Source organism: Pollachius pollachius (assembly GCF_949987615.1).
Source record: "Pollachius pollachius genome assembly, chromosome: 17".
NCBI lineage: Eukaryota > Metazoa > Chordata > Actinopteri > Gadiformes > Gadidae > Pollachius > Pollachius pollachius.
Genome location: NC_136950.1, coordinates 15,351,270 through 15,367,004, shown reverse-complemented (window position 1 = coordinate 15,367,004; position 15,735 = coordinate 15,351,270). Strand labels below are relative to the sequence as shown.

At 48.2% G+C, this 15,735-nt stretch overlaps 1 protein-coding gene across 1 annotated transcript in view; it reads left to right on the top strand.

Annotated features, from left to right (window-relative positions):
• sema5a (sema domain, seven thrombospondin repeats (type 1 and type 1-like), transmembrane domain (TM) and short cytoplasmic domain, (semaphorin) 5A) overlaps positions 1–15,735 on the top strand; it is a 122,779-nt gene that overhangs the window by 41,697 nt on the left and 65,347 nt on the right. Inside the window, exons 3-6 of the mRNA XM_079755155.1 lie at positions 289–388; positions 3,337–3,382; positions 12,659–12,721; positions 15,569–15,667. Coding sequence (XP_079611281.1) covers positions 289–388; positions 3,337–3,382; positions 12,659–12,721; positions 15,569–15,667 — 308 coding nt within the window. The remainder of the gene's footprint in view (positions 1–288; positions 389–3,336; positions 3,383–12,658; positions 12,722–15,568; positions 15,668–15,735) is intronic.

Here is a 15,735-nt window from a genome sequence, read left to right as displayed (position 1 = left end):
ATGTCTAATTATCAAATGGGTTAGAAGGCAACTTTCTGTTCTTATGAAGATAAACTCTATTCACGTTTCCCTTAGAGTTGAAAAACAAATCAATCAAATTGACCACAATGAAAAATCAACACGAGAGAGGTCTTGTTACCACTGACGGTAAACAGACTCTGTATGACGTCACCGGGGTAAATAAATATCAACCGAAACCATTCATCAGCGCAACTGTCATTGACGTGCTCGCCATTGCCTGGCCCGCCGTCGACTCACTGTCTCTGTGTCCTGTGATCATCTTGACAGAAATGGAGCCATGGATCTTCAGGTTTAAAGCAGAGGGCACAGTGGATTTCTCGCAGCTGACCTTCGACCCCGGCCAGAACGAACTGATTGTGGGCGCCAGGTAACCGATCTCCGTCGTCTCTGTTTGTCCTGGTCCTCGTGTTTCCCCTTCTAACTCAGTGTCTTGTGTTGTCTTTACTTCTCTTCTGTCAACCTTCTTTCTTTCTCGATGTCCATCTTTCTTTCTTTTGTTCTCACCGTTGTCTTCCTGCTAATTCTTTTCTTCCTTATTTTCTTTCTTCCTTCCTTCATTACTTCATCCTTCCTTCAATCATCTATCCTTCCTTAACTTCTTCGTCCTACGTTCCTTCCTCTTTTCTTCCTTCCATCGTCCATCCTCTCATCATCTATCCTTCCTTCCTATCATCATTCATCTTTCCTTCCGTCCTTCCTTCCTCTCTTTCTTATTTACCTTTGCATGACTTTCGTTATTTTTCCCCTGCACTGAAACCATTTTGTGTCTCGTCCTTCTGTTTACGATCCTTCTTTATCTCCCGTCTTTCGTTCCTTTCCCCTTGTCCTCTCTCCCTTGCTTTGGCGCGTGTCATCGTAACCCATGAGTGATGATCCCCTTCCCTGTAAATGTCCCCGTATGCCTCAGAGAAAATAGCTTCACAGTTTGTTTGCGCGTCTCCTGTCTTTATGCTTGGCTGTCTGTGTGCCCGTTATTGAAAGTGGATTCTAAAGAAATTGTGTGTGTGACAGACAAGCTTTGCATATATGCAGTATGCACCCACAAATGTTGTAGAATTGTGTGTGTGTGGGTGCATGCGCATGTGTCCGTGTGTGTGTGTGTGTGTGTGCACGTGTGTACGCACACATGTGTGTGTGTGTGTGTGTGTGTGTGTGTGTGTGTGTGTGTGTGTGTGTGTGTGTGTGTGTGCATACGTGCTTGCTCGTCTGTGCGCCTGCATGCACATGGGCTATATTTCTGTGCAGAATTGTTTGCACAACATTCGGCAGTTCATATGGCTTAGTATAGGCGGCTTATAGTATTGCACTGTGTAATTCACAGGCCAGAAGCAGATGTAGTGCAACTTGCACTCCTTCTAATGGCTTTAGAGTCAATACAAGGCAACGCTTGGTACAAAGTGAACAGGAGATAACGCGGGGCGAATGGGGAAGCAACACAAGCAAATACAAAGTGAGCCCAGGGACTTACTAATGGACAAAAGGAAAAAAAGACCAAAATATGGTCTCAACCGCTTACAACTACTCTGTATTCTAATCTGTTTCTGTAATTAACTATGAGTCAGGTCAATGTGAATATACTATATATATATATATATATATATATATATATATATACTAATGCATGCAGTGCAGCATGTGTATATTATTATTACAATATTATTTTAATGAGTAATAACAAAAATGGATCATGACAGCATAAGTAGAAGCAAGTTCACTGCCTTTCATGTCCAAAAAGCACAGAGTTCCCTAAAAGTAATTTGCCCATCAAAGTCTTGTTGTTAAGGCGGATATCTGGCCCATCCATCTGCTCCCCAGTACACCAACAAAGGCGATGAAAAGCAAGGCCTGATTAAATTCTGGGTTCAAACATGACATGTGTTAAGTGTCTGGGTATAAAAGGCGTGTGTGGAGGGATGGCTGTGGCGGTGGAGCAGGGGAGGTATGAGTGATAATGGAGGCGAGGAGGAATCAATGCAAATATCGATACTGTGTAGGGGGGGAGAGGCACAGCTCAGAGCCGCGCTCCACAAGATTGATAGCCGACTGTGTCCGTCTAGCTGTTGGTGACTCAACTCCTAGTTGTGTGTGTGTCTGTGTATGTGTCTGTGTGTGTCTCTGTCTGTCTGTGTATGTGTGTGTGTGTGTGTGTCTGTGTGTGTGTGTGCGGTAATTTGAAAGACCTTTATGTGACGTGATATAATTTATTCTGAAACCCTCAACTTTAAATGTATGAATGTTACCATGGACCAAGAAGAAGTGTTATATGTCCGTGCACAAATTCAAATATCAAATCTTGTTTAATTAAATTTTAATAATTTCTTTGAGTATAATTTGCATAATTTTTGGCATGTTGTGTACTTAATTTTCTTTTTCGCAAAGTAAAACTGCTATAAGAGCTGTGCTTATGTAAAGAGAGACCGGCCTCAGGACAAGGACAGCATGGCAAACGTTACAGTGATGTTTCCCTGCTGAGCCTTGGATCACACACACTATATAACGTCCATCGTTTTCGCCTTTCTCTGCCTCACTGTGTGCCTTCGTCTCCTGCGCTCTCTCTCTCTCTCTCTCTCTCTCTCTCTCTCTCTCTCTCTCTCTCTCTCTCTCTCTCTCTCTCTCTCTTTCTCGTTCTCGTTCTCTCTGTTTCTCTCCCCTCTCTCTGTCTTTCTCTCCTGCTCTCTCTCCCTCTGTCGGGATGCGGGAAATATTAAGCGGCTGCAAGCAACAGTTTAATTTCCTCAACGACTTTAGACTCCGGGAGAAACAGCACCGAATGTATCTGCATTTCCACCTTATTCCCCTCTCAGCAGTTAAGGTTAATAAACGCATAGATTTAGCTTCTGGCATACACGCCTATGAATGATTTCCACTCAGACTACCTTACCGGTGGCGTTGTTTAAAGGTGCTATAGGTATTTCTTTGTTAATCATTGCACCCAATAGGTGTTGGTATCGGATCTTTATTAGCTGGTTTCCAGCTGGCTTCCCAGAGAAAAAATAAGTGTAAGAGTGGATAAACGTGTGATTCATCTCCGTGAGTGTTATTATCGGTTACATATTTATCCAACGTTATTTACTCTTCAAACACCGACACTGTTAAGTAGCTCTGAGGAGTTTATGTGAAAATAAATCGTGCACAATGTAAAGTTTGGAGGTGTACCCAGACCACGGACAAGGACTGACTGACGTGGTGCAGAGGCCTCGCCCGAAAGTACAGACAAATCCATTTGTCAGGAAGAGGAGACGAGAGTGTTGAAGAGCTCTTCTTCTAATCACTACCTGCACCGATGACTCATGTTTGGCTCCCTTGTCATTTCAGAAATCATCTCTTCAGACTCAGTCTGGAAGACCTGACACTTATTCAGGTAAGCCTCCGAGCCAATGCCGCCTCACCCCCCGGAACCCCCCCCATCCCTCTCTCGACTCTGTCTTTGACTCAGCCTGTTTCTTAAAGGAGCATCATCCCGTAGGGGGTGTTTATGTGTGTGTGCGTGTGTGTGGTGCGTGTGTGTGTGTGTGTGTGTGTGTGCGTGTGTGTGTTTGTGTGTCTATGTCTGTGTCTGTGTGTGGGTGTTTGTGCTTGTGTGTTTCTGTGTCTGTGTGCGTGTTTGTGTGTTTATGTGCATGTGTGCTTGTGCACGTGACTGTGTGTGCGCGTGCGTGTGGGAGGGGGTCTGAAGGCGCCCTGTCTGTGGTAAACACTGATTACAGACGCACTTTAGTGACACAGACTCTGCTGCTCTCCGCCGTCGAGACTCGGCAAGCCAATCGGAAGAGCCGCTGCTCCTCCAGCCACACACACTTCCCTGAGCGCTGCAGCGCTCCTAACTGGCTTTAGCTCACCACGCGTCACAGTATCACCACGCCGGGGGGGGAGCGACGGCGGGATTTGTGTTGATGTGTCCCTTACGTCAAAGACGGTAGACGGCATTGAAAAAGTCCAGCCGTCAGTCATACTGGGTTACTTGTCTTAAAAATGTGTGTGTTTTGTATCTGTATTTATATATATGTACATAGTTATATTCACAATGTGCTCCTGTTCCAATTGTTTAGCTGTTTATGTTATCTTCCGCAACGTTCTGCAAGATCGTCTGACAGCGCAGGTGGTGCAGCAGGTGTGGTGAGCTTAGCATCACAGAGAGGACTTTCTGAGAGTTACTTTATTAAATTGAACTGCAAAACACAGCCCCTGCTGCTGATGGAAGTGGTGCATTCATGCTTCCTCTGCCAACCATTAGCAGGTGATCAAACAACCTGGCTGACTCAGACAGGTATTTTCGTACAGAACACGCAATAATACGCAATGTCTGCAAATGTTGCCCTCATCTGTTTTCCCTCCATCACTCTTCCTCCTCCCCCATGCTCTCGGAAATTGTCATATTATCACTTTGCTCAGCACTCATTTTTTCACTCTCTCTCTGTCTCTCTCTCTCTCTCTCTCTCTCTCTCTCTCTCTCTCTGCCTGTCTCTCTCTCTCCCTCATTCTCCCTTTCCCTAACGGCTGAACACAGCACGGCCCCATATGCTCCCTTGTGGCACTAAGTATGCCCCCCGACCCCCTGCTGAGAAGCCGTGCAAACATTGACTCCATGCAGGGCTGTGTTTGGATTGCTCGTTCCACGGGCCACACCAGCGGGGTACTTCTGATGGCCGGACAGGGCTGGATGCCCTCGCCCATTAACCAACGCGATAACACTGTAGGGTGGCTGATGAGGGGACAGGGAGGGAGGGAGGGAAGGGGAGGGAGGGAGAGAGGGAGGGAGGGAGAGAGGGAGGGAGGGAGGGAAGGAGAGGCAGAGGGAGGGAGGGAGAGAGGGAGGGAGGGAGGGAGAGAGAGAGAGGGAGGGAGGGAGAGGCAGAGGGAGGGAGAGAGGGAGGGAAGGAGAGACAGAGGGAGGGAGGGAAGGAGAGGGAGGGAGGGAAGGAGAGAGAGGGAGGGAGGGAGATAGGGAGTGAGGGAGAGAGGAAGGACGAGAGAGAGAGAGACAAAGCGAGGAAGAGAGATGGTTGAGAGGAGAGCGAGAGGGGGGAGAGAGATGAAGCGAGGAACAGAGAGATTATCGGGGGGAGAGAGGGGGGGAGATGAAGCGAGGAACAGAGAGATGGCTGGGAGGAGAGAGAGAGAGGGGGGGGAGAGAGATGAAGCGAGGAACAGAGAGAGATGATCGGGGGAGAGAGAGAGGGGGGAGACAGAGATGAAGAGAGGAACAGAGAGATGGTTCGGGGCAGAGAGAGAGAGGCGGGAGACAGATGAAGTGAGGAACAGAGAGAGATGGCTAGGAAAAAGAGAAAGAGAGATGGATAAAGCAAGAAAGAGAGGAACAAAGCGGGAGGCTTGAGGATAGACAGAGAGAGATGAAGAGAGGAACGAAGAGAGAGAGAGGGTCAGGAAGGGAGAGAGAATATGTCAGGACGGAATCAAAGCACGAATGGAGGCAGCACAGCGGTTACAAATCCATGTGTGTATTAAGGAAGGACAGAGGATTAGACAAAATAAGAATGAGTCCTTGGATAGAGGACCTCTCGCAGTGAGCAAGGAGCGATACGCATAACTAGATGAGATAGGGAAATGAATTTAGGGGGAGGAGAAGAGGAAGTGTGCAGAGTAGACTGAAGGCAAAAGTACCCCACTCCCCTCCTCCCCTCCTCCCCCACCGCCGTACAACGCCACACACCTTCAGAGAGGAATGGTAATTCCTGCCTCACCGGGACAAAAGCGCCTTTTCAAAGATCCTCCGTGCCGACTGCTCTCTGAATCAGCCTCCCCTTCTTTATCTCATCCTGCGCTCGGTCGTGGCCGAATACCCCTGGGTGTCAGGAGGGGAGGGGGGGAGAGACCCCATCAGAGGCCAATCAAGACCCCCATCTCCACGGCCTCTCCTCTGAGGGGAACAAAGCCCCCCGTGGCGCCTCAGGCCTTGTATCAATTCAAACGGACCCCCGGACAGAGGGGTCCCTGCTTTGCATCTGACTGGTGGAGCAGGTGGGTGGCTGGGGGAGTTAAGAGCGATGCCATCGAAGCCCTGGGGCTTGAAGTGAAGGGTTAATAAGTAGCATTCTATCTCCAGCCTCCCTCGCCTCTCTGCCATTCCCCTCACGCCTCCCGCTCTCCTCTCCCTCATCCGTTCTTCTTCATTGAACGAGGGATTAATTGCAAAGAGATTTTGCTGCGGGGCTGCCATGGCTGGCGCTTATGTGTGTCGTTCTTATTGTGGCTGGATATGAAAGAGCTAACCAATGGATGTTCCCTCTGGCGTTGGCGCTCTGTTGGAGTCCCATGCCTTAGTGGCTGATCAAATAGATATACCACTCTGGATATTGGATGTATTGACTCTGCCCCCTCAGAGGACAAGAGCTGAAGGACCACAAGTGTGCGCAAGTACTTGTTTTTTATGTTGAAAGTCAAGTGAGGACTTTTCCGTTTTTTTTCTCCATGAAAGGGAAACGAGATACACCTACGCAGGTCTTTGCTGTTTGCCATCCTCCACATACACCCAGCCATGTCACATTGCAGCCTTTGGCCAAGATTTGCTCTGCAAAGCTGCCAGCAGTAAGCGAAGGCGTTTGTTTGGTTTGACAGGCAGGAAGTTTCAAGTTTTTTTGTCCCTGGACAGTACAATAGACTGACACTGCACAAGATGCCTTCAGGTAATTACCATATGATCCATGTGGCGTTAGGTTAAGTACATGTATAAAACCAACACAAACACATACAGAAAACACCACAAAAGGTCATTTGCGGCACAAAAATGACTGAAAATGATCCGATGCAATGCCCATGACTCGTTAGTGTCGCAACGATCTCAAGAGGGAATTAGCAGAGAAGTCATCATAACGATGCTGTTGTTCTGCAGTGGGTTGTTTTGGGAGTGGTTGAGGCTAGGCCTTGGCTGTACGACCGGCATCCGAGACTGCTCTGGTGCACATATCGAGTTTCAGGCAGGGGCAGATCGATGGAGTGTGTGCCCAGCAATCATAATCTCCTAAGTAAATACCCTCTTTCCCTGGAAGTAATGAAAATTGAAAAGTCAAGATCAACAGAAGATGAAGGGGAAGTGGTCTATAAGGAGAGATGATTTTACGCCATCTTAGAACTTTATATTTGTTTCCCCCGCTCTCTTTTATTATCTGCTTGTCATCCGAGGGCATCTAGTGGGTTGTTGTTTTCAGGAAGTTCCAGTAGACGGAGAGAGTATACCGGGAAGAAGCAGAGAAATAACCAAAGGCTTCTTTGAGATAGTGTTGGAAAGGCAGTTGGTGCACTTAAAGGCACTAAAGGAATTCTAAACAGTTAAAGGAGGAAACCAGAGCAAAAACACACCACACAGCCTAGGGAGGGATAAGAATCAGTCTCCATCTGAACGGCAATAAGGGATCAAGTAAGAAGAGTTAGCCTTTGAAAGAGGAGCCCTTTTCTTTTTTTTGTGTGGTCTTTATTACTGTCAATATATGGTGCTGGAGGTCCTTCTGGTGCTTCTCAACTGCCGGAAACTTATCCTGCGAGAGCCTGTCGACAACAAACACTAAACCCTTTCTCTGAACCCATTTTTGTCCTTTATCTGCATTGGAGGGTTAGTAGACTTGAAGAAAAAGTAAATATATATATATAAACCGGAGAGGAGACTCCATTGATCTGGCTCTGCAGCAGTTGTACAGCTCAAATCAAGGCTTTTTATAGGGAACTTGCTTTGAACAAAAGCCGTCAGAAAGTACTCTACCTCTCCCCGCTTCCTCGCCCAACCGGGCACTCATGCTGTGCCATCTCCCCCGCCTCCGTGTGTTTTACCTTGTCCTACTTCTCCCCTATAGCCGCTACACCTCCCCCTCCTCCTACCTTTACCTCCTATCGATGCCAACCGCTGTCAACCCAATTGTTCCTGGCTAGTCTGTCTCCCTCCTTCCCTGTCTCCCTCCTGAGAGACCCCCCTCCCCCCCCCTCCCCCCCGCCCAAGCTTTGCCTACTGTTCCGGCCCCTGTGTACCTTCTCCCGAGGAAAAAGCACTGCGTAGCGGGATGCGTTGATGAATGGTGCGGACCTTCCTATCTCCATTGTGGGCCCCGTCCCCCGCTATTGTGTTACAGCGGCGCGTGATGAACGGCCGCGGAGCCGCTGCTCGGACATCGTCCCTCAGCGCGGCGGCTGCCCTCGCCCGCCGCGAGCCCCCCGCTGATCGCATTACACGCCAGAGGATGGGGGAAAGAGCAGACCGTGCAGTCCGAGACGTCCCGTTTTTATAATAATACCGGCTTGAAGTCGCGCCGACCAGAGTGCGGAGGAGGTGAATCTGTGTCTCAGCAGGTGCCGCCACCGCACTGACATAAGCGTTGGGATAAGAGGGATCAGTGGTCCTTGTGAGACATTCGATACGGGGCTCTGCGTCCTAGCGCAGAGCTTCTCACTTTCCAACCGGATCCCACACAAAGCCTGGGCCGGCCGCACTCACAGTGGCAAAATAATAATCAGGACAACATCAGCCACGTGAACCACTCTCCGGCAATCGATGCGGTGTGGCGTTGCACTGTGTGTTTTCACCTCCCCTTTTCGTTGTCATCTGATCTTCTTTCAACGGCGTTGCTTTGATGTCAATGGCTGCTCTTCAGTTGGAGAGGACCCCCCCCACACACACACACACACACCATCCCCCCCCGCCCCTCTTAGCATTTCAACGCTGTGTGTCATTAGCCCTCTCGTCTCTAACAATTACACTGCGTCACCCCGACAATTTAGGCCAATTAGCGCTAACAAGGAGCTAACGGGACAACTCCGCCATGCCGTTGCTAATCCGATCACTGGAGCCCGTCTGACTGATTTCAATGCAAAAGAACCAAGTGCATTGAAGCCATACCCATGGTACTCTACGGTCTTATAGAGCCTCTTCCGAGAGGAAAAGACAGCGATTCACAGTGTCTCTAATGGGTATAGACGGCTGAAAACAAGCCTTGTTTTTCGTTTGGTGAATCATAAACTTTTGACTCGGATGTGGCCCCGACACTCATTCACGTGCGCGGCTTCTCCACCTTCTGGCAGCTTACATCAGTAGACACCGGCTTTTGAGGAGTGAACTGTGTGCGGTGGCAGCACCTCTGAAGATAATAGTTGTCAGCTATTCGTGACATTAGATTAGATATTCTCCTTCTGTTTAGTTTTTTCTCTTGTCTGTCTCTCTCTCTCTCTCTTTTTGTGTATCTTGCAACCAAATGCACGGCTCATGAGCCCATAGAGACAAGACAGGGGGCGGATGGCAGACACTGTCTTCTCTGTACTCTCTCTTGCATGCAAAATATACTCAATATCATATTTGGCCAGAACTTTGTTTTGGAATGCAACCCCATACTCGGGACACCCACGTGAGTGTCTCTCTATGCTCACTCGCTCTCTCTATGTCTCGCCCTCTCATTCAGTCTCTCACTCAGTCTCTCTCTCTCACTCACTCTCTCACTCCCTCCCCCTGTGCTCTCTATCTCTCCTGCTGTCTGCTTGCTAGCCTTGAAAGTGTGTGTGTCTGTCCATCCCTCTCTGTCATTATCTCTGAGCTGTTATTCAGTTTTTCCCTCCCTCTATCTATAGCTCTGTCTCGCTCTCACTCTCTCTCTCGCTCTCATTCTGCCTCTCCCTCTCCCTTTCTCCATCTCTCTCTGCCTCTCTCTCTCTCTCTCTCTCTCTCTGCCTCTCTCTCTCTCTCTCTCTCGCTCTCTCTCTCTCTCTCTCTCTCTCTCACTGTCTCCCTCCATATCTCTGCATCTGTGGGACTTGTCGTCAGCCTCTCTCTGTTTCTCTCCCCTGCACCCATCTCATGGTGACAATGGCCCCCTTAGTTTCCAGCCTTGCACACAATGGTGCATCTCTTAGGGTTCCCGTGGTTACGGAGGAGAGGCAAGAGGGCGGACACGCGGAACATGCGCAGCTCCGCACTCGATTCCTCAGCCACCCCGAAGCACTCAGTGACTACCCCCCCGACTCCACTGCCAAAGTCTCCCTCTGTCGACGTCTGTCATCGGTCACAATCACACACACGCACACACCCACCCACGCGCACGCGTGCAGCGACACAAAGTTTCTGTCTGGCCTGACTTAGTTTCTTTCGTGTTCTTTCTCCTTTTTTATAGTTTTTTTCTTCCCGTCTCTTGTTCTTTGTTTCTCTTGTGTTTGGTGCGTTTCTTCTTCTCTTTTGTTCGACGGCTGGTTCTTCGGTTGGTTCTCTCGATCCTTTCTCCCCTCTACCGCTTTCCTTGGCACAGCCACGGCTCATTCTCTCATTACTCATTCAAGTGACGCCTCAAGTGCTACCATTTTTCTTTTCCCAGACAAACACAAGATTTCGCTTTTACTCCCCATGGCAGCACATTTCATACGTTCTAATCGCACAATGCTCTCAGCTTGGGAGCGCACAAGCGAGTCTTAACGGTTGCATGTTAATGGGCTTCTAATGCAGCCCAATGGCATTGACTTCTACGTAAAGTGCGGCCGTGATTCACTCCGGGAGTCGCTGGTCTCCGCTCTGTTTGAGGCAGAGCGATTGGATAACGGCGAGTTGTAATTCTGCCAACCCCTCCCGCCACTTAAAGCCTTTTAGATATCAGCCTGCACTGTGCCCATATGAATGATGTCTCCGAAAGACGCAATCTGCATGCAAGGGCAGAGCAATGTTAAAGCCTGCGCTACAGAGGAAAAGGTTGTTAAATCACATCGTGATAAACACAGCTTCTTGGGGGTCCACTCGGTATGATGCAGTGTTTGATTCTGAGTGTGTACATGAGGGAGTCAGATTGCAGCCCATTAGCGGGTTTGTCCCCCTGGATGATGAGTGGAACCACTTTCTCCGTGGCCACATCTAACTCAGCCAGGACGCTGCGCTGTGCTGTATTTGCAGGCTGCTACTCAAGTGCTGATGAGTGTGGTCTGTGGACGGGGTGACCGGCCCTCGAAATAGCCAGCTTTGACCTGGAATGTGAACCGACACAGATAAACGCACACATGCACGCGTGTGCCAACACACATGCTTGCCAACACACACACACACAAACGTACCAAGACACAAACATGTGCCAACACACACATACACACATGCGTGCCAACGCACACACACGCTCGTGCCACACACACACACACACACACACACACACACACACACACACACACACACACACACACACACACACACACACACACACACACACACACACACACAGATGCGTGCCAAAACATACACACACACACATCCCCGCCCGCTCACATGCTTGCACATACAACGCTCACACACACACACGCAAAAGCTTGATGCCTGTTAATAGCCTTTCTTCTCTTCTTAAATATAACTTCAGACACACACACACACACACATGCCCTAAACGCTCGCAGTCTGCACACCCTCCTGCTGATATTTCCATGCATACCCAAGAGCATGTCTACATTTCAAACATGAAAACGGAGGAGTCTAACCTATGCTTCAGAGTTGCCCTTTTCTCTGGCTCTCCACTCTGTATTGTGATGTCCTGCTGTATAAAGGTTCAACATTTTTCTCCCTATTTCTGTGAGCCAAGAGTGACTTAGCTTCCACCGTATCTCATTTGTGAATTTGTCTTCATGTGGCGCCAACTGACCCAAAGTGACACGCGTTATGACGAAATTACAAAGTTTGAGCGCGATCCCGTTATTATTTTGCGTCAGTCAACTGTGACACACGAGTCAGGCATGACGGTTCCCATGGCGACACTGACTGTTAATGCAATGCCAGCAGAGTGTGACTGTCGCCGAATCCCCGTCGTTAGACGTTTTCTCCACAGAATAAAAAACAGCAACAACAACAAAGTTCATTAATCACCGATCCCTCGGGAGCACGGAAAATTTATAAGAAAGGAGAGAGAAATAAAATGAAGAGAAAGATGGTGTTTTTATGCAGTTGTATCCTTCTCTCGGTCTCTCTTTGCTGTCATAATAATGTCCCCCGGTTTCCTTTTCACTTGTAAATGAAAATGACTTTTTTTCTCAGATTTGTCTCCTGACATTCGGCTCTTGGCTGTGACTTGTTTTTTGGGGTGGCTTTCATGATCCTTTCCTTTACTTCATTAAATAATGTAAAATAATAAAATGTAAGATGTTAAAAGCTATTTACTGTGGTTCATATTTTCAGTATGACAACTGAATTCTGAAATACAAGCCATTACAACAGAAAACAATAAAAAGACATTGTAATTTTGTTCTTTAAAACCAAAACACATCAAACGCTTTTATGCACTTTTAATCAATTCCACCTTGCTGCAGCGTGCCAATGTCAAATTAAACAGCCAACATTTAAAAGACAGATTGTTAAACTGAAATGTACCCCACAATAACAACTGCAGCCCTGCAAACTGTTGCAAGTCCTTTTGAAGCTGTTTACAATGTCTTCCCTCGCTATATCAGTTGGATGTGTAGACTATTCCGGAGAAAATAGTCCAAAAACCCATAAAGGTGGCCATTTTCCACCCAGCTGAGAATCTGTCGTTTTTTTATGTTTGTTTTCCCTGAGTGTGTTTCTTTTTTTTTCGAAGCCCTTTCAGGCGTGATGCAATGTGTCGCTGATGCCGTGTGTATTTTTATGTGTCTCTCTTCTCCTCGATGGTTTATTGGCTCCCCTAATGTCGCTTTCATTTCTCCAAAGGGGGCAGAGTGGCACTGCGATGAGTTCACCAAGGGAGCCTGCTTCAGCCGGGGAAAGTCTGAGGTGAGTGCCAACCGCTGTCTGGACGTGTGGTCGGGGCAGGAGCTTTGACTTTGGTGGTGGTCGTGCTTGGTGGAAATACTGGGACCGCACCACTCGTTTTATCAGCGCTCTTGATAAATGGGTGCTTTAACAACCGTACGAATCGATTGCTTTTTAAAAGTTAGGGGGAACCGTGTGGAGGCAACTGTAAGTGCAAGGGAAATTAGGGCGGCTTGAATCTTGTTCCAGAGTCAACATTTAATCTGATTTAATACCTGATTGCGCTGGAGGGATGGGGGAGTAATTGAATAACTAAGTCATTTAAATGTTCAACGTCAACACAAACAGAGGGGGTGTTATTTTTTTTACAGTTTTTTAAACTTTTCTTACTTGCTGTCTGCATTACTTTTTACTTTACTCTTTTTAATGTCTATAATTAAGTAGGGGGTGACTTGAACACTGAATCTTAAACTGAATTAACACGCAGGCATGCTTGCAGACATACACAGAGCCAAGCTTGTGTGTGTGTGTGTGTGTGTGTGTTGGGGGGGGGGGGGGGGGAGGTTGTGTGCCTGCATTTATTCTCCTGTGAAAATTGTCCTGGGCTTGGAGAGAGACCCATAATATAAAGCCAAGGGCTAGCACAGCACATAACGTTTATCTTAAGTTTCAGAGTTACAGTCCCAAGCAATCTAACTCCGGCCTGGCACTCAGGCAATTCTTTCTCCTCGATTTCCCTCTTCGAATGACTCACTCGTGTGATGTATACACAGTGTACACAGAGCACGCACACTCAAATGCACACATGCATGCACTCACGCACCAAAACAGCATTGGAATGCTTTTATACTGCCGCTGTCACAACATTGAATAGTTTATTGAATCGCTCAGTGCGTAGCAATAAGCTATTTTACAAATATTCTACGACCGCCGTGAGCAAAGATATCTAACCTTGTATTTTTTGTGTTATTTTCACATTTTAATATACACGTCTCCTTCTCTCTTGATCCATCTAATCCAGGAGTAGAAAGAAAGAAAAGAGCGTTAAATTCAGCAGATTGTCATTTTCTTCTTGTGGTCGCACGTAACCGCTTTTGTATTACGCTGTGGGAAAAGAAGATTTGTCAGGAAGTTTTCATAAACAACTCCAGGAGTGGGAAGCTCTGAAAATATTAAACCTTCCATTATTTACTGTAGAAGCGAACAGCAGAGGGAGAATTGTATTGCCCACCAGCAGCACACCTTTTTACTGGTGCAGAGAAACCAAAACACCAGCACAGTGACACACACAAGTTGCCGAAACGGTGCAAACTGTGCAGACATACAGTTAGAGGTGTGCGTTACAAGCTGTACTCACGCACCCGCACACGCACACACACGCACACGCACACGCACAGGCAGATACACACACGAACACTGTGGGTAGCGGCAGGAGGTGAATCTTTTTACTAGTCAACTTCTATCTGGAGAAGAGGAAATAAAACTTGAACGAAACACACACAATCACACACTCGCACGCACACACACAAACACACACACACACACACACACACACTCTCACACAGCTCTGCTGCAGTTCCCTTTGTCGTTCTTAAATCACACTGCAGAGAGAGCAGTGTAGTTGTGGAGGCTGTGGTTGGAGGAGGAGGGAGTGAGGTATCCCTCTATCCCTCAAGGCATCCCAAGTGGCTGTGGAGCCAGATGATTTACAGTAGGCGATGGAGGTGTGGGGGGGGCGGGCGGTGGAGGTGAGGCAGTGGGTGTTAAATCCTAAATCTTAACAAGCCCGCCCCCCTGCACCCACACACCCCTCAGGCAGCTTTTCACTCAGCATGGGCCACTTCAGGGGGTGTTTTATAGCGCCCAGCTAACTCGATCGCAGCGATAGCTAGCGCCCCGCTAATGCTCCTGCTCCTGCTCCGACGCTGGCTGGCGGCGGGCCGACGGCGGCTGGCTGCGGTCGGGCGGACGGGCAGGCTGCTGTTTGCGGAGCGCGCCGCCGCTGTTGCTGCCCCGTGCCCAGAAATCAATCATTGCATCGCTCAGTTGCCATGACGATCTCTCACACTTTGTTTGTGCTGAGCTTTTTTACCCGGGCGCCGGATGGCTCTGCCAGTAGACCTTCTTAAATCGAAACCTAAAAGAAAACGCGCCTATAGGGAGACGCTGCCAGGCATTGATTTTGCAGTAATTTAGAGAGCTGCCGTTCAATAATTAATGTATACAACAGGGTTATAAAAAGCACCAGGACATGAGTGCCTTCGGAGTGAAACACGCTCGCCGTGTGTTTTGATACCACCTTTCGTTCCTTGTAGGCGTTGGTAACGGCGGTTATCCAAACTTCAAAGCAGAGTGGTGCAGGTGTTTTTATACCCGCTTTATGCGATCTATCGGCTCCCTGCATGGTTCAGATGTGACTGAGCTAACGCGTGCAGGTATTAGCCCTGATTGGCTTTGGACAAGCCTGGCCACATCTTAAAGGAACCCCCTGTAGCTTCGGCTGCTGTTGTCTCCTTAAGCAGCTCCTCATTCAATTCAGCGCCACGCTCAGAAAAACGACTCAGCTTTGTGTGGGTTCTGATAATAGTGGTGTGTGTGTGTGTGTGTGTGTGTGTGTGTGTGTCGGTTTGTGTGTGTGTGGGTGGGTTCTTTGGTTAGGGTGGGTTGGCGTGTAGGTTAGTGTTTGTGTCTGTGTGTCTGCTAAAATCCAATACTGCTTTATCTAAATGTCTTTATATATATATATATATGTGTGTTTTTTGTGTTGTAATATATGCTGACAAAAATGTCTGCTGCATCTTAATTGTTGTGTGGGTTTGTGTGTGTGTGTGTGTGTGTGTGTGTGTGTGTGTGCGTGCACGCCAACAGGAGGAGTGCCAGAACTACATCCGCGTTCTGCTGGTGAACGGCAATAGGTTGTTTACCTGCGGAACCAACGCCTTCACTCCCATCTGCACCAACCGAACGGTAGGCATCCGCCCGTCAGCCGAAAGCTGCCCTTCCCTACGTCCTTCCTAAGATCCGGTGTTAATTTA